Source organism: Aethalodelphis obliquidens, unplaced genomic scaffold, assembly GCF_003676395.1.
Source record: "Aethalodelphis obliquidens isolate GAN/ISIS:26980383/991018 unplaced genomic scaffold, ASM367639v1 scaffold18, whole genome shotgun sequence".
In the NCBI taxonomy this organism is placed as follows: Eukaryota; Metazoa; Chordata; class Mammalia; order Artiodactyla; family Delphinidae; genus Aethalodelphis; species Aethalodelphis obliquidens.
In genome coordinates this window covers 22,314,876-22,341,063 of record NW_020837962.1, presented here as the reverse complement: position 1 = coordinate 22,341,063, position 26,188 = coordinate 22,314,876, and the positions used below count along the sequence as shown (strand labels likewise).

Genomic DNA, 26,188 nt, shown 5'->3' with positions numbered 1-26,188 from the left:
ATTTGCCGGCAGAGAGGTATTTATAATAAGGAAGGCTTCAAAAAGATGCCTGACCTGAGACCAAGTGAAAAGGGGTTTTGTTAGGAGGAAAATAGGAACTGAGCTTTATTTTAGTACCACAAGAGGTGGAGTAATAAAAGATAACTAACTAGCAGATGTGAAAAAGCCAAAAAAAGGCATTATCATAAGTTCTATAAATGGGATCAGAAAAACACCACCATGATAGTGACAGAAAGTTACTATTAGATAAGCATTAGAATTCACTTTTAAGCAACCTGTTTAAAATAACACCTTGGGGACACAGCTCTATCTAGTGTTGCAATATTTCTCAAACATCAGTTATTACTATACAATTTTCATGATTTTTGCCTGTCACTGATATTTTTCATGAAGCTGAATTTTTTTAAATTAAAAATATTAGCTTGTTCTAAACAATATCCCTGAAGCCACAAATGTGATATAGTGGTTACATTTTTTTGCCTAAGATGTTGAACTACGTAACTATTAATATAAAAAATGTTTGAGTATCACCTGACATATGACATCTTCTCACATGACAGTGGTACACATATCACATTTGGGGTTGTATAATAAATTGATACATGGGAGACTGAAAGAGATCTAGTATTTTAATATTTTTGACAATATCAATTACATTCAGAATATTTATTCATTCACTAAACATTTGCTCAGACCCTACCTTGTACAAAGCCTTATTCTAAATAATGAGGGAATAGAAAAATAAGTAACTGCCTCTATTCCTAGATGGTACTGCTCCAGTAGTGACTATAAACACTACTATTATTCAGCTACTTTAAAAAAATGCTTTATCATTTTCCCTCTGATTATAAAAGTAATGAATGCTCACTGTAAAAAATTAAGAAAATATGGTTTAGCAAAGAAAATAAAGATGACTAGTAATTTTTCATTCAGAGATAACTGAGTGGTTATTTTGGTACATAACTCCCTAAATTTGTTTTCTATGATATGCCCACTAATTTAAGTAGCTAGTCATACCATTTATTCTATTTTGTAACCTATGTTTTTAGGTTTTTTTTGGTCGCACCGTGTGGCTTTCAGGATCTTAGTTCCCTGAGCAGGGATGGAACCCAGGTCCTCAGCAGTGAAAGTGTAAAGTCTTAACCATGGGACCACCAGGGAATTCCCATGTAATCTATTTTTAAAACTTTGTATGTCATGAACATATTTGTATATGTCATAACTTATTTAATCAATCCCATAATGATTTATGTTACCGTTTAAAAAACTTTAAAAACAATGCTATAATGCACAATTCTTTAAACACATGCCCAATTGTTTACTTAAAATAAATTCTAGGAGTGCAAGTGCTGGGCATCAACATTTTAAAATGATACGTAATATTAAACTGCAACTCCCTACATCATCTTTACCTCATAGCACTTAAAAAGCCCCTTGTACACAGTACTTGCTGGAATGATAAGTCATGAATGAATAAAGAAAAAAAGATGGTGCTGGTGGAGTCACTTGATCTCTACTTACAGATAATGCTTTTTCTAGACTGTGGAACCAATGTAAATTACAGCAAACAACATGGTGGGGTAGAAAGAGTCAAAGACCTGAGTTACTGGCCCAGCTCTGTGTATCCTCACATAGATCACTTGTTTCCTAAAGAATATATCCTAATTTCTCATGGTTACTGAGAAAATTAAATTAAAAAAGATACATCAAAAGATTCTGTAAAATCAACCCCAAGGATTATATGGATATGTTATATTAATCTAATGCCCTAAATCTAGTGAAATTTGAAGGATACTAGACTAACTTCGCTCACAAACTCAGCATCAAGCCAACCTTGCTGCTGTTCCCAGCCTGATCTTATCCTCCACTTTCAGTAACCAGACTTGCATCCCTTGTCCCTATACCTCAGTTTGCTGTGTGGTTCCACTATAAATCTCACCCCTGACCCCTAGTCTCTGCTATTTAGAATTCTGTCCACTTCCTGATACTTCCTACCTTCCCAGTGTGATTATGGCCTGTAAAGACCTCTCTCTGCCTCTTCTTGATGCTTACCTTCCTTGGGTCCTGTAATCACAGCCAGCCTTTGTCTGGCTTATCTGAACATCACCAATTTTCAGTTACAACATCAACCATCAGCAATACCAATACTCAAAATTTCCTGCTGCCAGAGGTGACGCAACTTTTTAATAAGCTTAGAAAACTTGTAAACATGAACTAGAGTCAGATGTTTCTTACTTAGCTTCAAACAACCATTTCTAGCTTTATTATTCGCTCACCCCTTCAGACACCTTATTATCTAATCAAATGGGAATACTGATCTCTTCTGAGCAAGCTCAACTATATCTCTGCTCAAAAAGTTCTTTCTGTGTAGAATACTCTGGATCCCAAATTTAATTCTTCCAAACCCCAACCAAAATAGCACTTCACCTATGAATTTTACTGATTACCATATCTTGAGTGACCTCCTCCTCCAAATTCTCAGAGCCCTGCTCTTCTATGGCACTTTAAATTACTCTATTTTGTATTATGGTTCTGATTAATTTCTTCTGCTTTAGATCTGCACTGTCCAATATGGTAGCCAGCAGCCACATGTGGCAACTGAGCACCTGAAAGATGGCTCATCCAACTTGATATTAGTATGAAAATAGAATATAAAATATCCCATTACATTTTTTATGTTGATTACATATTGAAATAATTTTTGATATATTAGGTTAAATAAAATATATTAATAAAATTAATTTCACCTGTTTCTTCTTACTTTTTAAAGTGTCCACTAGAAAATTCAAAATTATATATTTCTATTGGACAGTACTGCTTTAGACCAGTGACACTGCACAGAGTTTAGCAGGTTGTTATTTGCAAAAGGTGATCTGCAAAGGGTCAAGAAGGGCTGAAATCAAGGCCAAACTCCAATCACCAATCCACACACCCTGCAGGAGTACTGTGTCTGTTCAGGGGAAAAGAACCTGTGCCTCCCTCAAAGGTGCTGTCCTCACCAAACTGTGAGTTCTGGAAGTGCTGTGTGTCCAGAAGGGCACATCTTTTTCTAATCTGCACAGACATCATATACACTAACAGTAGCCCTGAGATGGGGGAACCATGTCTTACTCAATGTTCTATCTGCCACATATTAGGTACTAAAAGTAATTGAATGAATGAAGGAAGGAATGAGCACCCAACTCTACTTACCTTCTTCAGACACACCTCTTTTTATCCTGTGATGAGACCATATAACATTTTATCTGGTTGGAGAACCTAGCTGTCACTAGTGCCCACCACAAATCAAAATCACTGTTTAGCCTCAAGACCTAAATTTTTGTCTCTCTTCTAGCCATTATAGCATCAAATCAAAAATTCATTATCATATGGTATTTTTTCTTTCATAGCTTTATACTACCAAATAAGCATTTGACCACTTTTATGATACTATGAAAATACTCATTAGATATATTTCCTTTTTTAAAAGACCAGTGTAAAAATAAGTAATGTAATACCAAAGAATCTTTAGTTCTTTCCAACCAACCTGATTGCATTTCTCTTCCTGTCTCAGAATACTTGACTTTGGGAGACTGTGCAATTTCAGAGGTGCCTGAGTCTACTGTTCTTAATTTTCCTTTGGGAAACAAGTCTGTATTATGTTGAACAACGTTTTTTTTCCCTTTTGTACTTTTTTGTATAAATTCTTTGCTATCGCTCTTGGGACTTGTTGACTCTATCTTCTTAGATTTGCACGAGGTTTTCATTTTCTGAATTCTCTCGGAGTTATCTAAATCATTCTTATTTCCAGAATCCTTTTGATTAATTTTCTTGGCTTCTTTCTTTTTCTCCTCAACAAGATTTTTTGATTCTTTTTCGTTTTTAGTCTGGGGTTTTTTCTTCTTCAGTTTCTTTTGGTTCAAAGCTTTATTATCTTCATCAGAGAGATCCGAATCAGAATCTGAAAGGTCGTAAAAACGCTTCAAGTCCTCTGTAGTGCTATGGTTGATGGGGCGTCCTCTTTTATCCACAGCATAATTCAATTTGAACTTTTTGTCATGAAACATTGCTCGAAATCTCTTGTCAATTTTGATTTTTCGATCCTTTTCTGGCATTTCCCAAAATCTCGGGTCCTTTGCAACCCGCCTAAACCGCTGGTCACTCATTATTTCTTGTTTGGATGCCATTTTTAAATGTCTGACTGGGCAAATACTTGAAGAAACCAGACACTAAAAAATAAAACAATAATGAAAGGTTACTAATATAATTAAATAAGATGCTTTGGGAATATTAATTCACAATACTGTATTCTAAGGTAAATGTAAGTAAAATAAAAGTAACATGTCTAATTTCCTTTCCCAAACTCATTTTGAGTCACATGCAGAAAATAAAAAACTATCAGAATATCTTCTTTTGAGTACAGATCATATGGAGAAATAAATTTAAGGCAAAACCAAGCAGAATTCCAGGTCTTTATGGAGGGGGGCAAATGATTACTAGCCAACTGCCCTCACTTAGATATCCTATATTTCTACTTGTATACTTGTATGTGTTACAAGTAAAAAACTAATGTAATTTAAAAATTCCGAAGTCTCAGTTGGTCTTATTTGTTTCTTCACGTTCTGCTCCCATTCTCTCCGTTAATCCTTACTTCATTCTACCCGGAACAGCATTTACTTCTATGTGGCTAGTCTCCTAACTAAACAGACCAACATCAATTCAGGTTTAGCTCAAAGTTCCCCCTTTATATACTACCACCCTTCATGAATCTGGTGAAGTCTCACTCTAGTTAATAAATACATGGTAATAGTGCTTTGTTTCAAAAGCAAGGCTTGACTATGATGCACTTATACAATTAAACATTTAACGCTCTGAATAGCTTTATGGAGTAGGATAGGTACCATTTCATTCAACTATTACAGCTAATGTGTATAAGTGTTTAGAACGAAAGCACTTGATACACTCCTGATATTCGGAGAGGGGAAGGCGACCTAACCTCATCTCCGACGCCCGCCCTCATCTCTGTAGCCCACCCTCCCCTTCTACCCACCCTCTAACGCGGGAAACACCAGGGTGAGCCCGGAACTAGGGTCTCCTTCCCAACTCCCAAACCTCAGAGAGCCGGAAGAGGGAAGAGGGCCCTCAACAGAACGCGGAGGAAGAGCAAGGAAGCCTGAAGAAAGAAGTCGGAAAGGCAAGGAGGAAGAGCGCGGCCCTCACGAATCCGATGGAGACCCTTTCAGAGACTGATTCTGCCCCCTCGACAAGCCCTTTTTCTGGAACCTAACCCCACTCACCAATTCCGAGACTTCTCCGAGCCACACGTAGGCCCCCAACTCCCACAATCCTCAGCGTGACGCGCAGCCGTAATGGCACGCGAACTGGGCCAAACTTCTTCCGCTTTTCCTCGGCGAAGCTCTCCAGAGTCCTCGCTGAAGCTGCGGCGCATGCGCACGATAAATGCGCCTGCAAACGGCGTCACCGCTGGAGATGCTGCGGCTGACCAGGTTCCCGACCCGGTGGCGGCGACCTCCAGCGGCAGGGGTCCCCGCGAAGAACGTCGGCTTCAGGAAGGTGGCCTCTGGCGTCTCTTCCCTGGGCAGCGCCTCGTCCAGATCCCTAAACATATTCGATCGGGATTTGAAGAGGAAACAGAAGAACTGGGCGGCCCGGCAGCCTGAGCGGATAAAGTTTGACTACCTGAAGGAGGAGGTGAGTCAGCGGGACGGCGGGGAGGGCGGCGCCGAGCCTTGGCTTCGGGTCCGGGAGCTCCGCCTAGGCCCCGGCCGCCCCCACCTCGCTGTGTGAGCTTGAGCAGCCGACCTGCCTGTCTGGGCCTCTACTATAGTCTCCCAGCGGCCGGGCGCCGGTGTTTGTAAATTGCTCTTCATTCATTCATAACCTCGGCAGATGGTGCCTGTATTACAGGTGTGACCAGGGCAAAGTAAGACAGCTGCTCTCAGGAGATTTCATTCTTGTGGGAGGCGAGACAGTGAACAAAAACATGTAATTCCAGCTAAAGAAGTAAGGCCAGGTAACAAAGTGAAGTAGTAAGGTGACTGCGCTGGTCAGGGAAGGCCGCTCAGGCAGACGACGTGATGAGGAATTAGCCAGGCTGGGATCTGGGGGGAAAAGCCTTGTAGGCAAAGGGAAAGACAAACCCAGAGCCCCTGAGGCCGAAAGGACCTTGTTGAGGCTTCCAGGGACCTCCATTGGGAGGTCAGGGAGGGCCCAGCTTACGAGGGCCTTAATGGTTAAGGATTTGGGATTTTCTTCTCCATCTCGGCTGTCCATTTGATATGGTAATTTCTGGCCGCATGTAGCTACTGAGCACTTGAATGTCCCTTTGAGATGGGCAGTAAATGTAAAATACACGGGATTTCAGTGACAATGTGAACAAAGGATGTAAAATATTTCCTTAATATCTTTTTACATTGATTACATGTTGAAGTTTTATTTTTGATACATTGAGTTAAATAAAATGTTTAAATTAATTTCTTTACCCTTTTTAAAATGGCTACTAGAAAATTTTAAGTTGCTCATGTGGCTCTGATTGTTTTTCTACTGGCAACATGGCTCTAGAGGAATGTGAGACTGTCGAATGCTTTTAAGCAATGGAGTGATGGGCTCTGGTTCGTGTTTTAGAAAGACTCATTAAGATAAATTAAGATTTGTCTGTGCTGGTTTGAGAGACCTCTTCCTCTCTGCCTAGGTGGACTAGGGACTTGAGCAGGTTTCTGCTTTCTGGACAGGCAGCACAGAGCTCAGGCCTCGTGTTTCTTCAGGGATGGACTAAAATTGAAATCAAGTGTAATGAGTTCTTTCAAGCCTATGCAGCCAACATTTACTGCCCCTACTTTGGGCAGAGCTCTGTGTAAGTCCTGGCCTGATCAGATGAGTGACTCTGTCCTCAGGGTTCATGGTGACATGTACTTAGAAGATGTGTTTCCAGCCACTCTTCTCCAAGAGAAGCACCTGGATTACAACTTGACTGAGGCCTCACCAGTGTTTAGGACTAGAATAAATGAGATAAAGTATATGAAAGTTTTTTTAAAAATAATAAACAAAAGGTATTCATATTAGGAATGATGTACAAAGTGGAGTCCTCTGGGAAATGACTTCTTCTGTCCTCCTCCCTTACCCCTCCTTCCCCCCCCAAAGCAAATACACATATGTTCTGAACTTTCAAGGCCTAATAGAAACTCTGGGATGTTTATAAGGGAATGAATGGAATATTAGGCTCCCACATCTTTATTCCTGCCAGACGAAGCTAGCCCAGCAAAAAGGAGGTACCTACCTTATGACGTCTTTTAAATTAGGGTGGGATTGAAGAGGTTTCTTCAGATTTGGCTGACTTCTAATTTGCAGATGTTGCTCAGAAAAGTTGTTTACTCATTTAGGAGTTCCACAAAATTTGTTAGTAGTTATCAAATAATAGAGTTTTTATTAAGTGATCATTTATACATTGATCTGTAATAATCCCCAGCTAACTAATTTTTCACTTTCACATACCTCATGCTAATATCTATAGACAATAATATGCTTGTTGTGTTCCTGTTGATTTTTTTTTTTAATTGGGGTATCCTGTTGCTTTTTGGCCTTGCATTCTTGTATCATATGGAATATAAAGTCATATATATATACATATATATGTGTGTATATATATATATATATATATATATAGTATTTAGTCTTCTTTCCTTAAATTGACTTCTGAAGTAATTAACTCAGTGTGTTTCCTTTAATTTATGATGTTCCTATTCAGAATTTGAAAAGAAAGTTGCTGAGGTCAAATTGAAAAAGGGATAAAGGGAATTTAACATGTTGAAACATAAGTAACCTATGGATTGTTGAATACTGGAGAGAGTGTTACTTCTCTGTTAAACCTACTCATCTTAACTTCATTGCCTCTTATAATCTGTCAGGTTGGAAGTCGGATTGCAGACCGTATATATGACATAGCCAGGTAAGTGATGATTGTCATAATAAAATACAGTCAACTTTTCTTTTTAATTATTTTTTTAATATACTAATTACTTTTGGCTGCGTTGGGTCTTTCTCTACTTGCAGAGAGTGGGGGCTACTCTTTGTTGTGGTGCACGGGCTTCTCATTGCAGTGGCTTCTTTTGTGGTAGAGCACGGGCTCTAGGCGCTCAGGCTTCAGTAGTTGTGGCGCACGGGCTTAGTTGCTCCGTGACATGTGGGATCTTCCCGGACCAGGGCTCGAACCCGTGTCCCCTGCATTGGCAGGCGGATTCTTAACCACTGCGCCACCAGGGAAGCCCCAATCAACTTTTGAATGAAGGCTTGAGAAATTAAATGCTGAGAACTTGATATCTGGAATGGCAGCATCTAGATGAATTTATTACCAGGATTAGTAGTTTTAATCACTCTTAGAGCTCTCCTTTTTTTATGTCTGAGAGAGCAAGTATTTTCTCATTGTTGTCTTAAAAAAGAATGAATGGGGGGCTTCCCTGGTGGCGCAGTGGTTGAGAGTCCGCCTGCCAATACAGGGGACACGGGTTTGTGCCCTGGTCCAGGAGGATCCCGCATGCCGCGGAGCGGCTGGGCCCGTGAGCCATGGCCACTGAGCCTGCGCGACTGGAGCCTGTGCTCCGCAACGGGAGAGGCCACAACAGTGAGAGGCCCACGTACCACAAACAAACAAACAAACAAACAAAAAGAATGAATGGAAACACAGCTCAGCTTCTCTCCAAGACTAAATGGCTATTCCACTTGATTTGGTCAAAAGCGAGTAATGGAAAGATTGCTCCAAAAATGGATATAATTGACATGTGAATTTTAAAATTTACTAAACCTAACTTTAAAAGTTTAAAATTTTAACAGAACCTTTTACCATCTAAGTGAAGGAGAGAGTCTACCTAGATTTGTTCCCCCATCAAGTTATATGAGACTTTGGCCATTATATCTTAGGTATTATTAATAGCAATAAGGGTTTTATGACAATTATATAGAGGCAGATTTGAGAAAAGAACACCTTCATCAAATATTATTAAAACCTTGATGGAGTCATTGCTCTATATTAGGCATAACAAAAGCTTTGCAGGTTTGAATTTACAGCCAGGTAGCAGGAACCACAGTTAAATAATGGCTTTGCTATAGAATTGCTCTGTGATGTTAGCAAATCGCTTTTGGTGCTCTTTTGTGAAAAAGACACACATTAAATTAGACCATATGGGATGAATTTATTTCATTTTGTCTATTCAAAAAAGGGGAATTTTGTAAAATCACAAACTCTTGAAATCATATTTTGGATATATCCTGGCTACTTAAAATAGTCTTGGGGTGAATCAGTTTCATAAAGTTTAAAAAAAAAATTCTTCATTGTTACAAAAATCACCCTCATTTCATCTGTTTCATTGGTTTCATTATTTTAAAAATCTGAAAAATAGCTGATTCTCTATACTGTAGTCATTCATTTGCCTGGCTTTTAGGTCATTTGCAGTTTAATAAATGAAACATTAAATTTTCCAAGTCAGATTGGATTTTACAATCTCTTTATGTCATAGTACTGAGCAAAACACAGGTCTGTGGAGAAAACTGTGATTTTGACTAAAAGCATGTCTTAAAATAACAGTAACTCTTTGGAATTAAATCATTAAAAATAACAGTCTAAAGTGTCTTACATTAATGTTCTATTATTAGAATAGCTTGTATTGTCAACACTGATCTTATGTTTATTATTTAAACTAATCCAACAGATTATTAAATGTCTTATTTGTGCTCTCTGAAGCTTACTTAGTACTGTTAAAGTCGGTGATAATAATAAGTCCTAACTGTTGAACATTTGTACTGTGCTGAATACTTTACATGCACTGTTTCATAAAATTCTCATACCAACCCTGAGGAAGATAGTAACTTTTCCATTTTATAGATGGGGAAACTGAGATCCAGCAAGATTAAATCACTTGTCTGTGGTCACAGAGCCAGTAAATTTCAGGTCCAGAATTCTAACTCGTGTCTTCGTGATTGCAAAGGCTATATGCTTCCCCAGGCCACACTGCCTATGTTCACAATCAAGATAGAGGGCATTAGGTAAATAAATGGTTCTCTCACCAGTGGTTCTCCAGCTGTGTACTGGTGTTCTATATTTTTGACATAGGTTTTTAACAGAAATTGAAAAGGAACTCTTGCTTCCAATAGGAAAAATGTTATTAGTGGATAAAATTTAAAAAAATTTTGTCACAAATTTTTCTTAAACCTATGACCCACAATTGGATGTGTAAACTGATTTAGTATGACATATATTTGGAGGAGACAGCATTGCATAGGGGATAATAGTTCTGGTTCAGGATTCAAACAGACTGAATTCAAGTTCTGACTGCTGGTTATTAGTTGAGTGACCTTGGATTGACTTACTTAACTCTGCATACTTAGCACACTGCTTTGAACCTGGTAAGATTTAAGTAAAAGCTATTATTTAGTTGATATTTTGTTTGATTTTTAGTTTATCATGTTTTACTTCATGGTCTTTCACATGATGATTTCTAAGTCATCAAAAATTTGAGAAGTAGGGATAAGTAGTAAGTTCCTGGTAGGTGTGCCAAATATTTTCATGTTCATTTACATTAACTTCTTTTCATTCTTTATCTGGGTATATTATCAAATTAAAATACCCCCTACTAAATCAGTTCTTCACATCCACATCATGGAGCAACCTTATGGAAGGCCATTGGTTGTGAGGTCCTGTGAGTGGCTAGGCCAGACAGACTTGCCGTGTCTGGTGTGTTCTCTGAGGGATGCACGTTGTGAGGCAAGGCAGCAAAGGCAGATGATATAACTTTTTTGAAAGCTGTGTTCACTAAAACGTTTTTACTTAAGAAAATTAGTTTTTAATAGTTATTTATGGACTATTTTTATAGACAAATATGACTTCTGTGTCTGTTTTTCAGAGATTTCCCCCTTGCTTTGGATGTCGGTTGTGGAAGAGGTTATATAGCACAACATTTGAATAAGGTATATTTATTTGATGACTTAATTTACTTTGAGAAATAAAATTGGCTAATTTTAAGGGAAGACTTTCCTAATCAATTTGTATCATATTTAGATTTTGATTATATCAGAATTTCTCATTTCTTTGTTTTTTTTGAAGTGATGGAACCAGTGGTGGTTTTGTGTCTACTCCTAAGTAGTTTATTCTTAAATTGTTTTTTCTTTTCTTTGAATCCATTTTATACGGTGTTCCTACTGATAGTTTCTTTAAGTCTATGTAAGATACATTGTACTTTATTACCACTTTGTTCAAATTTTTTTAATAATTCACAATAAAAATCACATTGACATTCATTTGGAAGTTGTGAGTAAGCTAATACTTTATCTATGAAAAATATTCATTTCATCAGTTGGTTAGAAATCTTGTGTGTGATGAAATATAAGTGGCCTTTATTAATGCTTATACCATTTTATTTTTCAATTTGTAATTCAGACCAAAAACATTTATTAATTGTTTTAGCCTCTCTATGTAGCACACTGTGCTGGACACAAATTAAAGTGGGATTTCTATATCAAATCTACTTAGAAAAAAAGTACACTTGAGCCAAGGCAGGAGGAGGGGTGTGTATGAGCCTCTCCAAATACTGTTATTGATAATAGTAAATGCCATGGAAATGGTACAGTCATTAAACTGCAACAGGAGTCAAGGGAAAGGAAAATCAGTAGGGTTTCATTTGATCAAAGGCTTCTGAAAGGGCACAGAATCTGACCTGGGATTTGAAAGAATCTGGATTGGTGTTTCATAGGCATTGGAAGTAAGGGCATAGCAGGAGGGAAGGTGGAGGTAGAAAGCTGTAGGGTGTGATACAGTGATGTTTAAGAAAGATTAATTTGGGGATGGTATGCAGGAGGGATCTTCTGTGGTACAAGAGTGGGGACTAGCTCTCAGCATATTATGCCATGGAAAAGTTAACACATAGCCTTAACCCAGTGGAGTAAATTAAGGATGCTGATTATTCATACCTGTGTTCTCCATTTTATTAAATATTGTTAAATATATTACATGTAGGGTTGACTGCATATATTTAATTCTATGTAACTTAATATGTGTTATTAAAAGTATTTGTGTACCATACTAATTACATGCAGAAAAATACCCTTACAAAGCTGAAAATTAATCTATAATTATCACTTTTTCCTTTACTAATTTCAACAGTTGTTTTGTTTGATTTGTTACTAGTTTTTTTTTGTTTTTGTATTATCTGATCAACTTTATTCCTTTTCAGGAAACTGTTGGAAAGTTTTTCCAAACAGACATTGCAGAAAATGCTTTGGTAGGTAGCTTTTTAATACTATAGGTTTCTGATCTCCTGGTTTGTTTTTTAGTTCTTTACTTTTTTATTTCCTTCAAAATGAAATTAGCTGTTTTTTTCCTGATTATAAATGTAACAAACATAAAAGAAAGTAAAACAGTACAGGAAGTATAATGGAGGAAGGAAAAATCACTCTTAGTCCCACCACTCAGAGGCAACCACTGGTGACATTGTGGTCTCCACCTTGTAGGCATATAATATCTCCCCAACACTGTTTTATACAAACATTATTATGCTAACATGCCATATTTTTCATAGAATACCACTCTTTTATATCAATAAATGGTATATATATGTATATATATACACACACACACACACCCCTATTTATACAGCTATATAGTATTCCAGCATATGAATATTCCACGATTTATTTAGCTAAATTTCTTTGAAAGACAGTTGTATTTCTAGTATCTCAGTAACCAACACTGTGATGAACATCCTTATATAAAGCAATTTTGATTTATTTTCTCCCAGGGAATAAATTCCTAATAGTGGAATGTATGGATTCATTGATGTTCAGCTTTAAATTTTTAATATACATCTCCAGACTGCCGTTAGAAAGACTGAAGAACAGAATTAAAAGAAAGCACTCTTTTCTCCTTCTCTTTGGCAACACTGGGCCATTTATTTTGTCTTCGTCAATGTAATAGGCAGAAAGTAGAATTTCATTGTTTTTATTTACATTTCTTTGTTTACTAGAGTAGCCAAATAGCTCTTGATGTCTTTTGGCTATTGTTTTTTTTCAATTTGTGAATTTTGTAAGTAATTTTTATGATGTGCCTGTACCTTAGTCCTTTATCTACTTTAACCTTGGCATGTTCTTATTCTAGGTGGTTTGTAAGAACTTGCTTTTTAGGGATATTAGTTTTTCTTCATATATTTAAAAAATATTTTCCCAAATATATTGTTTACATTGTTTATTGCTTTTTAGAAGTTTTTGATTAGTTTATCATCAAGTATATCAGTCTTTACAATTTCTGTTTTTTGAGTCACGTTTACTTAGGCATTTTCATCTAAGAGTATAAAAGTGTTCACCCATATTTTCATCTAGCAGTTTTCTGGCCTCAATTATTCCACTGAAACTTTTAATTTTTTTAATTTTTATTTTTTAGAAGGACTAGAAACTACCAAGTAAATATAACATTGACTTAAGTTTAACAAACAATGATTGTGTTAATAATTAAGATGTTATATAAATGTGTTTTGAACGTCTGTTTTTTAACTTTTAGAAAAATGCCTTAGAAATGGAAATTCCTACTGTCAGTGTTTTAGCTGATGAAGAATTTCTTCCCTTCAGAGAAAATATATTTGATCTGGTGGTTAGCAGTTTAAGGTTGGTAATCTATTTGTGCTTTTAAAAAATATATGTTAAAAATAGATAATTTATGCTATAAAATTTTAATATTATAAGGTAAATAAAATAGATAACAGAGTAAATATCTTAATAACTTATTTTAAGTCACAAACCAGTTTTCTCTGGTAAAGAATTATGGATTATATGCTCCCTAGTGGGGATAAGTGATATAGTACCTCAACTTTTTTTCCTCCCCAACTTTCCTTAATTTGCTAAAGTTTATCTGTGTTAGAAGGGTTTTCCTCGCTGACGTAACCTAGTTACATGTTGATGGGGCAAGAGTTTGAAAGAGTATAATGGCTCCAATATTCAGATGTTAGAACACCCTTATAAACTCATTCTGGCAAATAAGGAAAAGCTCATATTTCCTTTAACTTTAATTCTTCTACACAGAGACGTAGTTCTCAAGGTTACTTTTTCCCTTTGTACTTCCTACCATGTCCCTCCACGTTTATTACAAAAACATATATTATAAATGTTTGTTGAATAGATTATAATGTACAAGGCACTGAGCTCGATGCTTTGGGGAATTGAAAAATGAATTCAGACAGGAATCCTGTCCTCAAAGACCTCAACATCTAATAGAGAAAATAAAGTATTCTGTGTGGTGCCTTATTTCTCCTTATTAGTATAGTCAGATTTTTTTTCAAAGATTCAACATGCTCAGTTCAGCCCTTTTAATGGCTGTTTTTAGGGTGACCTGTCATTATGGTTTGCCCAAGACTTTACCAGTGTTAGCACTGAAAGGCCTGTGTCTCAGGAAACCCCTCAGTTCCAGGCAAACTGGGAGAGTTGGTCACCCTTGCTGTTTTCTTTAGTGAGTTTGTAATTTTTTCTCTGCTTTTTGAGGTGTGCTGAACAAACTTAGAAAAATATTCCGATTCTATTGTGAAATGGAAAACATTACACGTACTTGGTCTAAGGGAAAGAGCCCTGGGCAGAGAGTCAGAACCTGAGTTTTAACTTTAGCTCCTGTGCTTGTTATTTGCAAGTAACTACTGTAATTCTGTCACTTTCAGTTTCCCCGTAAGTATGATAGAGTTTATAATATGACCTCAATTTTTAAAGTATCAAATAATTGATAGAAAGCATTATGAAAGATAAATGTGAGCTTAACATAGTATGGTTTGAAATGGGTCTTCGGTGCTCTCCTGGAATTCAGCTAAGAGGATGCCAGCTCTACCAGGAAAGTGTGACCATACTCTACAGAGACTGAGTCTTGTGGTTATACAACACCACACTCTGGGAGAGGATCAAATAGAGTCCAAAGACAATGCAAGACATTTCTAAAATTAAGTTTTAAGTATATAGAACTTTGAGTTTATTTATTCTTTTTTATGGTCTTAAAAAATATGGGATATTATTTATCAGAAAACTCATTGAGTTATTTTTGATGAGTAATACTGTTTGCCTTGGGAAAATTATAGGTCTGATGAAGTGGCTTCCCCACCTCACCCCGCGAAAGTAGGACTTAGAATTCTATATATATCTAGCTTAATTGTTTGATTTAATTGGTGAACTTCCTTGAATATGTCATCAGGTCCTTAGTTTTACTATTTCAAATAATTTCTCAGAATAGCACTGTTTAAATGAGATGCCAGATAGGGATGATTTTTACTTTATTTTTTTCCCCAGCTTTATTGAGATATTATTTATATATAACATACGTAAGTTTAAGGTGTACCATATGATGATCAAATACATATATATATTGCAAAATGATTACCACAATAAGGTTAGTTAACAATTTTCATCCCTTCACATAATTGCAATTTTTTGTGTATGTATGTGGTGATAACATTTAAGATCTACTCTCTTAAAAACCTTCAATTATATAATACAGTGTTGTTAATTATAGTCACCGTGCTGTGTATTAGATCCCCAAATCTTGTTTATCTTAAAGCTGGGAGTTTGTATCCTTTGAACATCTCCCTGTTTCCCTCTGCCCCTGGCAGCCACCATTCTACTCTGTTTCTATGTGTTTGGCTTTTTTAGATTCTGCATATAAGTGAGAACATACAGTATTTTTCTTCCTTCGTCTTGCTTATTTCACTTAGCATAATGCCCTCAAGGTCCATCCATGTTGACCCAAAAGGCAGGATTTCCTTCTTTTTTATGGGTGAATAATATTCCTCTGTGTGTGTGTGTGTGTGTGTGTGTGTGTGTGTGTGTGTGTCTGTGTACACACCACATCTTTTTTATCCATTCATCTCTTAATGGACACTTGGATTGTTTCCATACCTTGGCTACTGTGAATAATACTGCTATGAACATGGGAATACAGGTATCTCTTCAAGATAATGACTTTACTTCCTTCAGATAAATATCTAGATGTGGGATTGCTGGATCATATGGTAGTTCAATTTTTAATTTTTTGAGGAACCTTCATACTGTTTTCCACAGCAGCTGTTCCAGTTTATGTTCCCACCAACAATGCACAAAGGCTCTCTTTTCTCCACATCCTCACCAGCCTTTGTCATCTCTTTTTCTTAATGCACATCCTGATAGGTATAAGGTAACATCTCATTGTGGTTTTGATTTGCATTTCCCTAATTATTAGTGTTGTTGAGCATCTTTTCATATACCTGTTGGCCATTTGTATGTATGCTTTAGAAAAGCTGACTTTTACTTTATTCATTGAAGACTATTTGGAGAGATAATCATATCAGGAAAGTGATATACTGTCACATTTTCTCCTGCAACAGAAGGAAGGTAATTCCCTAGGAATATTTTTTATTTTAAAACTTGTATGAAAACAATCAATGAATTTTGATATGCAATTTCAAACATCAAAATGTACACCTTTTTTGTGGCTTATCATTATACTAGTGCTGCTCGTACTAATTAATTATACACATTAAGCTAAAACAAATGTGTGTTTTATATTTTAGTTTGCACTGGGTGAATGACCTTCCTAGAGCACTTGAACAGGTAAAAATCTTAGTGTTGATTCTAATAGCCTGTGTTATTTTGTTTATTATTAGCAACTTATAGATGTTTCTGTTTTTACACAGAAACTTATAGATGTTTTCCATTTTATATTTTTGACAATTGGAAACGGAAGCAAATAAAAAATTGATTATCTTCTGTCGGCCAGATACACTTGGTGCCCTTTGGCATATTAAGAAGTACATTAGTGACTCCCTGTTCCCTGAGAATTAAGAAATCTAATTATGGAGATGTTACTAAAGTTTTCATAAATATTTAAGACTTGTACAAAATAGTACTAATATCATAAGACATTTTCTGTGTGGCTTTCTTTTCTTCCTGCACTGCCTATAAATTTTTTGTGGGTGAGAACCTATTTGTTCCTACAGTGTTTGTATCTCCCCCATACCTTATACTTAGGCAATGCTAGTAAATGCTTCTCGGTTGATATTGATCAACAAACAGATGAAGGGTGGGTAAAAAGCATCGTGTTCCAAGGAGGGAAGGAGATCACTGTGGCTTGGAGTGGCCTAGGAAACCTTTAAGAGGAAGGAATTTCTTGAACAGGGCCTCAAAGGGTAGGTCAGATTTGGAGTGGGAATACGCTCCAGGAAGGCAGAATCCCGGGATAGATGGGAGGTGTAAGAGACTCAGGAGCCTGAAAGGACAAAGAGGAAGCCTGTTAGAGAATTAGTATAGTGCCAGGTGTAGATGAGGAATTTTGGGACCAGATTTAGGCAGACTCAGGTGACAGATTAAGGAATTAGGAGTTTTTTCTTAAGGCAATTCAGAGCCACTGGAGAATTTTGAAGAGGAAAGTAACATGATTAAAAAGCTGGTAGGCAGGATAATAACTACCATATCTTAAGCATATACTGTTTGCCAATCACTGTGCTCTGTTTTATATATGTGTTAAATAACTCTGCAGGATAGCTTCATTTTGCTGATTAGAAAACTGATGCTGGAATTTGGTTACATGGAAGAGAGACTGTTTCAGTGGCCCAGGCATGAGATACACTAAACCTATGTGGCAATGGTAGGAGTTAAAAAGAAGAGAAAGGTATTTAGGACTCTGCAAAGTAAGAGTCAACAGTTTGGTGGCTGGTTAGAGCTGAAGATCAAAAAGAGTCAGGAGTCAAAGCTTGCCTTAAAGTTTTGAGTCTGGATGACTGGAGAATAATTAGTAAAAGTAGGGGAAAGAATGGTAGTGATCAGATAAAGGGAATAGAAAATGGTAATTAACAGAAATATGGCATTTGGAAAAGGGAGTTGGTTTGAGAAAAAGTGTTGTGTGTGTGTTGGATGTACTGGGGAAGGGGAGGGAGTAAGTTTATCAAGAGACAGATATTCATGGCGCACAGGCAGCTAAAGACAAATTTAGAGTTCTGGGAAGCTCAAGGTAGAGATTGGAAAGTGATCCTTGTGAAATCCATGGGAACTGATAAGCCCTCTGTGGTAGAGAGAAGTTGAAGAGAGCTGAGGACTAAATTCTAGGTACGTTATATTAGAGTTTGGTGGCAAGAGAAAGAAGTAACACTAAAGGGGCAGAAGAAAAAAACCAAAAGATTTTACAGTTGGTTTGCTTATATACTGTTTTGTAATTGCTTCATAATGTATTAAATGTAAATCTAAGATGCATACTTGAATTAGAAGAGCCTACTAAAAAAAAAAAAAAAAAAAAGAAGAGCCTACTGTGATTTGGGTTCTGATGTACTTCAGAATCCACCCTGTCCTGTAATGTTCCTCGTTGTTGAGAATAGTCAGAGTCAAAACTAGTTAAAGATTGTAGTTCTAAGAGTCATTGAGTAAACATTTATGATCTGGAATTCATTCTGGCTGCTATTTTGCTCAAGTTATAAATTAAAACTGGTTTTTGTTTTAAAGCTGAAAAATAAGTTGGTTACTTCTTAATTCTGTATGTTACTAGATTAATATGTTAATATTTTAACTAAAATGTTACTAGATTAATGTTGTGAATCATAATGGTTTCTCTGTAAATCAATTTTTTCTGCATAATAAGCCACCTCAGCTTTTTGTTTTAAAAATAATTAGCTCACAATTTTGTGAATTAGGGATTTGAGCTGGACTTAGGAAATTCTTCTGGGTCTGGCTTGGCTCACCCGTGTGTCTGATATGCCAATGGATTGTCTTGGAGCTGTCGGATGGCTTCAGCTGGGATGCCTGGCTGATCTCTCATCCTTCACCAGGCCAGCTCAGGCTTGTTCACAACGTGGTGGCCAGACGGGGCTCCTAGAGAGCAGGTGGAAGCAGCAAGGCCATTGAGACCTCGGCTTGACACTGACACACTGTCAACTTGCTCTGCATTCTTTTGGTCAGTGCAAGTCACAAGGCTAGCCCAGATTCCAGGAGGGGAAAGTAGCCTCCATCCCTTAATGGGAGTTGTTGTTGAGCAGCGTTTCAGAGGGCACAGATACAGGGAGGATGGTGATTTTTGTACTCTACCACACTTTAAAATTTTTTTCTTTCAATATTTTACTGATTATAAGAGTCAGTTTTGTCTATTATAAAAAATTAAAAACATATAAAATATTTTATAGATATTAACACTATCAGTAAATGTCTATCTTCACAACAATATTATACTGCAATGCCTTTCTGATAGTTGGTTGTCTAAGTGTTATTTAATAAATTATCTGGTTATTAATTTGACAAAATAAGAATGGTAATCATAAAATATTGATCTAGATACCATATATCCTTTTAACATTTTTATATGTAAAATTTTGAATAGTTTTGTTGTTTATATTTATTTCAGATTCATTGTGTTTTAAAACCAGATGGAGTGTTTATTGGTGCATTGTTTGGAGGTGACACTCTCTATGAACTCCGGTGTTCATTACAGTTAGCGGAAACAGAAAGGGAAGGAGGATTTTCTCCACACGTCTCTCCTTTCACTGCTGTCAATGACCTAGGACATCTGCTCGGGAGAGCCGGCTTTAATACGCTGACTGTGGTAACTATCAAGAGAATTGAGTAACCCATTAATTACACAGTTCAGAAATAATCACTCTCTCTTTTTATCTTGATTGACACAAGGTAGGAATGTAAAACTTCTATTATCTATTACCTGAATAAGTAACTCAAACAAAGAATGTACCTCAGTTAACAAGGAGGCTATTTTCTAAGACACGCTACTCCATCACAGTCTTCAAATCCAGAGTTAGGTGTAACATGAGAGTTAGAGCATCCCAGAGGAGGAGGGAAGCGGGTGTACGGGAGCATTCACAGCATTGCCTCTACCACCAGCCCTCAAGTGAAGTGGTGCCATGTGAGGCAGAAATGAGAGAGCGTGCATTCACGAGGCCCTGGGTTAGATCCAGGTAGAGAAGGGAGGACAGGGGGCTGTACACCATCAGGACTGGAGAGATCTGGGAAGAGGACCCGAGACCATCAGCGATGAAGAAACATGGAGTCACCATGGTGCAGTGATGGTGCAGGGTGCTGGTGTCTGACAGTATAATTTGGATCCTTACCTTGCCCCTTTACTAGCTAGGGGAATTTAGGGGGTTTACTTCACCTCTCTGAGCATTCATTTTTAAAAAAAAATGCAAATGTTACTCACCACAGGTGGCCGTTAGGATTAAATAATTTAAAGGGTGTAAAGTACCTGGACCTTCACAATAAATGCTCAATAAGTCCTAGTTCCTGCCTTCCTCTCTCCTCCTCCCTCTACTCCTAACACTTTCCAGGCCAAGGCTTCCCGCAGGGACGCATCCAGACAGGGATTCCCCCTTCAAACCTCCTTCAGCAACAAAGTCATTCTAAAAGATGTCATTACTGCCTTCCAGAGAATGGACTTGCCATGATTTTCCAAACCCCTCAGGCCTAAAAACATCTCTAAACCTGATTAGAAGAGATAGGAATTTTTTTAATGAAGAAAGCTTCTCATTGCATAATTAGAGACTGTAAACTTAAAGTAACTTTTTAAGGAGATGTAGTGTGAGTGTGTTTCATAAAATCAACCTACCGAAAATGGCTTGTCATATCCTTCCGTGCTTTGATAGAAAGCAAGGAGCGTAGACCAGCAGGGCCTCTGATGTTGGGAAGGGGTTTCCCTTCTAGGGAAGGGAAGAGACAGAGACTGGGAACTGACGACAACCCTCACGGAGTGATGTTGAAGAACTCGTGCCCAGTCAAACAGGTTAGTCAGCAGTATTAAGGGACTCAAAATTCATTGCCCATTAGGAAAAAGATGAGACTTCTACTGAGTCATCGAAAGAAAGTTAAATTATGTTAACCACTTGCAGTTTTCTATGTTTGTAAAGTGAGTTGTGTGTTCTAGAAAGATTTCTACTAAAAATGTTTAACCTGACATTATAACATTTCATAGCCTACATTTCTGTTAATTGGGAATTCAAATAATTCAGAATACCTTCCATATACTTCTCCAAAATTGAGCAGAATGACTCAAACATTAATATAATGCAAAAATATTGCTGTATAACCTTCTCTATAGTTTATAAAATTAGTTGCTAATTTAATATATAAAATCTATAGAAATTTGTTCCTTGAGACATATACATTGTCTCTAAAGTGCTGTATTAACATTGCATCCTAATTCATTTTCTAAAACTCCCATGCAAGAAAGCTTTTAGATAATCAATTATACAGGTTTATGTTTCATACATTAGATATGTTACTTTTATACTGCAATGGATTTTTATTTGTAAAGTGAAATCAAGTTAAATTAATATCATGTAATTATATTTACATTTATATGACCCTCTTAGTGAATTATTTTTAGAGTTAGTTGGCATTCTTAATGAAGCTCATTTCCTTTTAGAATGGTTTCCAGGCTAGTATATTAGAAGAAAACTGCAAATATGGTCCCCCATCTTAATTTGAATAAGACCTTTGACAAGGCTATTGTAGTACTCTTGATTGAGAAGGAGATGGTGCTTTTAGTTGCTTTCGTTGAATTGTTTTCAAAGGATATTGTTTAATGGTTAGGCATTAGCTGGGAGGAAATTTATTTTTAATCTTAGAATCTCTTTTTAAAAATAATTTCCCCATGTAGAAAAATATATACAAGGGACTATCCAGAGATGATCTTATTAAAAAGTGCACATACAACCTGATCCATGCATATGTTTTTTAAAAAAATGAAAAAAAACACAAACAAACCATGTATAGAGAGAATAAGAGAGTGGGTCCAAAATGAACAGAAGTCTCCTCCTGCCTTCTGACACCCCGTTCCTTTCCACAAGGATGACTTTGGTTAACTGTCTTATATATCCTTTCAGAACACTTTTTCCTCACAGACTGGAGTACAGTTATATCACTTAAATGTACACATGCAACAATATATACTCTTTTGCTTTTTTCTATATGCACTCTTTTTTTTCCCCCAGACAATAACATATCTTGGAGATCCTCCCGTACAAACATACATCTACCACATTCTTTTTTGACAGCTATATAGTATTTCATTGAATAGATATACTTTATTTAACCTGCTGTCTGTAAATGGACATTTAAATTGTTTCCAGTTTGTTGTTTGTTTTTTTTATACTCTTTCAAAAAATGCTGCAGTGAATTTTCTTTTACATAATCGGTCAGATCAATTTCTAGCAATGGTATTGCCTAGTCAAAGAATATGCATTTCAAATTTTGACAGTAAAATTACTGTCCATAAGGTAGCATTAATTGACATGCCTCATCAACAGTGTATGTTAATCCGCTGCTTATACTTTTGTTTTGTATCTCTAATGTTAAAATAGTAATTGGTCATTTTGTTTTGCATTTCTTTAGGAATTAGAATGGATGTTTTTGATAAGTGTTCCTTAGGGTTTTGTGTTTGATTCTGTGCAACATTAAAGTCCAAAATTGGGAGGTGTAGTTAACATATTAGATAAAGCTACAGAATACAAAAAGATCTAGATACTTCAAAAGTGGTTAGTGCCAATAGGATGAAGTTTGAGATATGTGCAGCATTTTGATAGCAAACTTGAAAAAAAAGTGTCCTATATTCAGGGCTAGTTTCCAGTGTAGGCAAACTCCTACATCTGAGTGGTTAACACAGGAGTTTTTCACATCACAGCCATGCTGGTTGGGCAGCTCCTCTCCATCCTGTAGTTGTGCCATCTCGGCCTTGTATCCTTTAAGGTCACTGCAGCAGAGACGGCCTGGAAAAGGCTCACTAGCTCTTTATTACCTTGCCTCCACCTCACTTTTCTTTTGCCAGGAGAAATGTCTGGGGTTGTGAAGTGTCAAGGAGTACCTGGATGTTTGGGGAGCATCAGTGGTCTCTGCCACTGTACCAACAGTGAACTCCTGTATCAAACTTCAAAAAGAGTGGGGTATCATTGCTCAGCAGTTCACTTGAGAAATAAACTGTATGTGCCAGCCATGTGCCCTTTCCTAAACTAGTCTGTGTAGTATTGCTGCATCACTGGGAGTAGAATGAAAGCATCTTGGGAGATGACCGTTTTTGGCTTTATTCTGCGTGTCACATTTTGAGAGAGAGTGAGATTGATATTGACTATGTAGAGAAAAATGAAGTCAGCACATGTAAGGATCTATAAATTTTGTCTAAAAGCCTAACCCCTCCCCCTAAAAAAATTATAGTGTCCTGGAAGAGTTTTCAAAGACTTGAAGAAAAGGGTAATTGTTTGCAGAGTACAGAATAGACTTTATTCTGTGTTAATCCCAAGGAGAGAATTAGAACCAGTTGATGGAGTTATAGAAAGATTACTGTTAGAATGGCAAGCATTTATTCTGCAATTTGAAATCTTTGTAAATCAAGTGTAAGCCAGATGACGTCTGTGAAGAATACTGTAAAGAAGATTCCTGCTTACCGTGAGAGATTGGTCTGGGCAATCTATACAACCTCTTTTCTAATCTGGATTTTTGGTAATGAATGCCAAAGGATTTGTCTTTCTTTTTGAATAGGACACTGATGAAATTCAAGTTAACTATCCTGGAATGTTTGAATTGATGGAAGATTTACAAGGTAAGACACTTTAAGGAATTTTTAGACTCCATATGAGAGTCGTATTTTGAGGGCTGGCTATGGCAAGCACTGGGGCCAAGCACTAGAGATACACTGGGTGAGGAGAAAGCGGACTGTCTTCATGGAGTTTATTCTGTAAAATGGGTGAGGCCGACATGAGGCAGCTGCCACAAAGATAAACGTTAAACTAGAATTGTGGTAAGTGCTGTGAAGTAGAGGAACTTAGAGCTGTGACTGCCTGTGAAAGGCTGGCAGGACTTTCTTTTTTTTTTATTAACATCTTTATTGGAGTATAATTGCTTTACAGTGTTGTGTTAGTTTCTGCTGTATAACAAAGTGAATCAGCTATACATATACAAATATCCCCATATCTCCTCCCTCTTGCGTCTCCCTCCCACCCTCCCTTTCCCATCCCTCTAGGTGGTCACAAAGCACCGAGCTCATCTCCCTGTGCTATGCAGCTGCTTTCCACCAGCCATCCATTCTACAATTGGTTGTGTATATATATGTCCATGACACTCTGTCATCTCGTCCCAGCCCACCCCTCCCCCTTCCTGTGTCCTCAAGCCCACTCTCTACGTCTGCGTCTTTATTCCTGTCCTGGCAGGACTTTCTTGAAGGAGCATATGAGGGTGGTAGAACACCTCAGTGACTTTCTCCAGCAACACTTGGCAGCTCAGATCCAGGCACAGGTAGAAAGAAAGCAGGTAGTTGGGTTAGTGTAGGATTGCGGGTTGCCAGGGGGTTAGGTGGGATAGGTCCTGGTGTGGGAGAGTCAACAAAGTCCTGTCTGAGGAAGTGATGGTTGTGCCCTAAAAAATGAAGCGGGGTCACTAGGCAAAGCAGGGAGGAATTGAGTCCCAGCCACGGAGAACAGCATGTGCAAAGGCCCTGTTGCAAGAAAGAACGTGGCAAGAACTGAAAGAAGGGCATTTTGGCCAGAATACAGGGAGTAAAAAGAAAAGTTGACTGATTAAATTGGTAGGTAAATGGGGGCCTTGTAACCTTTGTTAAGATTGTTTGTCTTTATCTTAAAAGGCCCCTTGAGGTATTTTAATGGGGGGAGGGGTCATGATGTCAGATTTGTATTTTTTTTTAAATGGATTGGCAGATAAACTAGTAGGAGACTTAACAGCTGGAAAGCTTACTGAGAAATGGTGGTGGTTTGGACTAAGGTGGTGGCAGTGGAGATGGAGAGAAGTGAATGGATTCTGGACATGTTTACAAGATAATTGTGACAGTTCTTGCTGATGGATTACACATGGGCCGATGAAGGAGAGAGACATTTCAAACATAGCACTGAGTTTCTGGCTCTCCTATCCAGATAGATGGTGCCCTTCATTGATAGAGAAACAGTAGAAGATAACCAAGTATGGGCAGGGACAGCTCTTGAGTTCACACTTGGGCATGTTGGATTGGAAACGCTTTTGAAATAGCTGAAACAAGACGTCAGGTAGGCAGTTGAGTGTGTGGCTGTGTAGCTCAGAGGAGGCTACTGGCCCAGGTAAACATTGTGAGTCATTTGTGAATAGGTGGTGTTGGAAGCAGTAGAGAGGTCATGGCCTGGGAGAAGCTTTGAGGAGCAGCAAGGACACAAACCCAACCTCCCAACCCCGAAAGAGGTGAGGCTGCCGACTGTTGCACTGTTGCACTGTTGCACTTGCTTCTGTAATAACCCTCTGGTAACTACTTTACCCCTGTCCTACAAGTCAGAAATATTATGCCCAAAGAGAACACTTGCCTGTTAGTGGTGGAACTGGGTGCTAAACTCTTGCCTTCTTGACCCCTGTTCTGGCACTCTCTTGACTGACTCTCCTGCTTCTCGTAGCTGCCCATTTGTAACAAAGTCCATTTTACCTATCATTCAGCCTCCTCTGAGTACGGTGCTTCTGTCAGCTTTATAAGGGGAAAGATATGTAGTCAAAAACTTACTCTTGTAGTCACACTTTTTTTTTTAATTGGAGTATAGTTGGTTTACAATGTTGTGTTAGTTTCAGGTATACAGCAAAATGAATCAGTTATACATATACATATATCCACTCTTTTTTTAGATTCTTTTCACAAATAGGCCATTACAGAGTATTGAGTAGAGTTCCCTGTGGTATACAGTAGGTCCTTATTATTTTATATATTGTAGTGTGTATATGTCAACCACAATCTCCCAATTTATCCTTCCCCCACCCTTACCCCGTGGTAACCATAAGTTTGTTTTCTACATCTGTAACTCTATTTCTGTTTTGTAGATAAGTTCATTTGTACCCTTTTTTTAGATTCCACATATAAGCCATATTATATTATATTTGTCTTTCTCTGTCTTACTTCACTCAGTATGACAATCACTAGGGCCATCCATGTTGCTGCAAATGGCATTATTTCGTTCTTTTTTATGACTGAGTAGTATTCCATTGTATATATATATCACATCATCTTTATCCATTCCTCTGTTGATGCACATTTAGGTTGCTTCCATGTCCTAACTATTGGAAATAGTGCAGCAGTGAACACTGGGGTGCATGTATCTTTTCGAATTATGGTTTTCTCCAGATATATGCCCAGGAGTGGGATTGCTGGATCATATGGTAGCTCTATTTTTAGTTTTTTAAGGAACCTCCCTACTGCTCTCCA

At 37.4% G+C, this 26,188-nt stretch overlaps 2 protein-coding genes across 8 annotated transcripts in view; one reads left to right on the top strand and one right to left on the bottom strand.

The window, feature by feature from the left end:
• Positions 1–5,377, bottom strand: part of ESF1 (ESF1 nucleolar pre-rRNA processing protein) — a 59,562-nt gene extending 54,185 nt beyond the window's left edge. Inside the window, exons 1-2 of one of the 2 annotated variants that reach the window (XM_027118155.1) lie at positions 5,277–5,377; positions 3,527–4,208 (exon numbers count right to left, since the gene is read on the bottom strand). In XM_027118155.1, coding sequence (XP_026973956.1) covers positions 3,527–4,166 — 640 coding nt within the window. In that variant the 5' untranslated portion in view covers positions 4,167–4,208; positions 5,277–5,377. Of the gene's footprint in view, positions 1–3,526; positions 4,209–5,029; positions 5,049–5,276 lie in introns of those variants that run through there. The other variant, XM_027118156.1, reaches the window with a different exon arrangement.
• The window catches only part of NDUFAF5 (NADH:ubiquinone oxidoreductase complex assembly factor 5), a 36,277-nt gene continuing 15,416 nt past the window's right edge, over positions 5,328–26,188 (top strand). For 2 of the 6 annotated variants that reach the window (XR_003435168.1, XR_003435167.1), the window contains exons 1-8: positions 5,328–5,691; positions 7,905–7,945; positions 10,893–10,956; positions 12,219–12,266; positions 13,538–13,641; positions 16,554–16,593; positions 19,367–19,564; positions 23,503–23,563. Coding sequence is in view for 2 of the 6 variants with exons in the window: in XM_027118158.1 (XP_026973959.1) it covers positions 5,440–5,691; positions 7,905–7,945; positions 10,893–10,956; positions 12,219–12,266; positions 13,538–13,641; positions 16,554–16,593; positions 19,367–19,564; positions 23,503–23,563; positions 25,096–25,142 (855 nt within the window). In the remaining 4 variants the exon portion in view is untranslated. Of the gene's footprint in view, positions 5,692–7,904; positions 7,946–10,892; positions 10,957–12,218; positions 12,267–13,537; positions 13,642–16,553; positions 16,594–19,366; positions 19,565–20,673; positions 20,753–23,502; positions 23,564–25,095; positions 25,186–26,188 lie in introns of those variants that run through there. The other 4 variants (XR_003435170.1, XM_027118158.1, XR_003435169.1 and 1 more) reach the window with 4 other exon arrangements.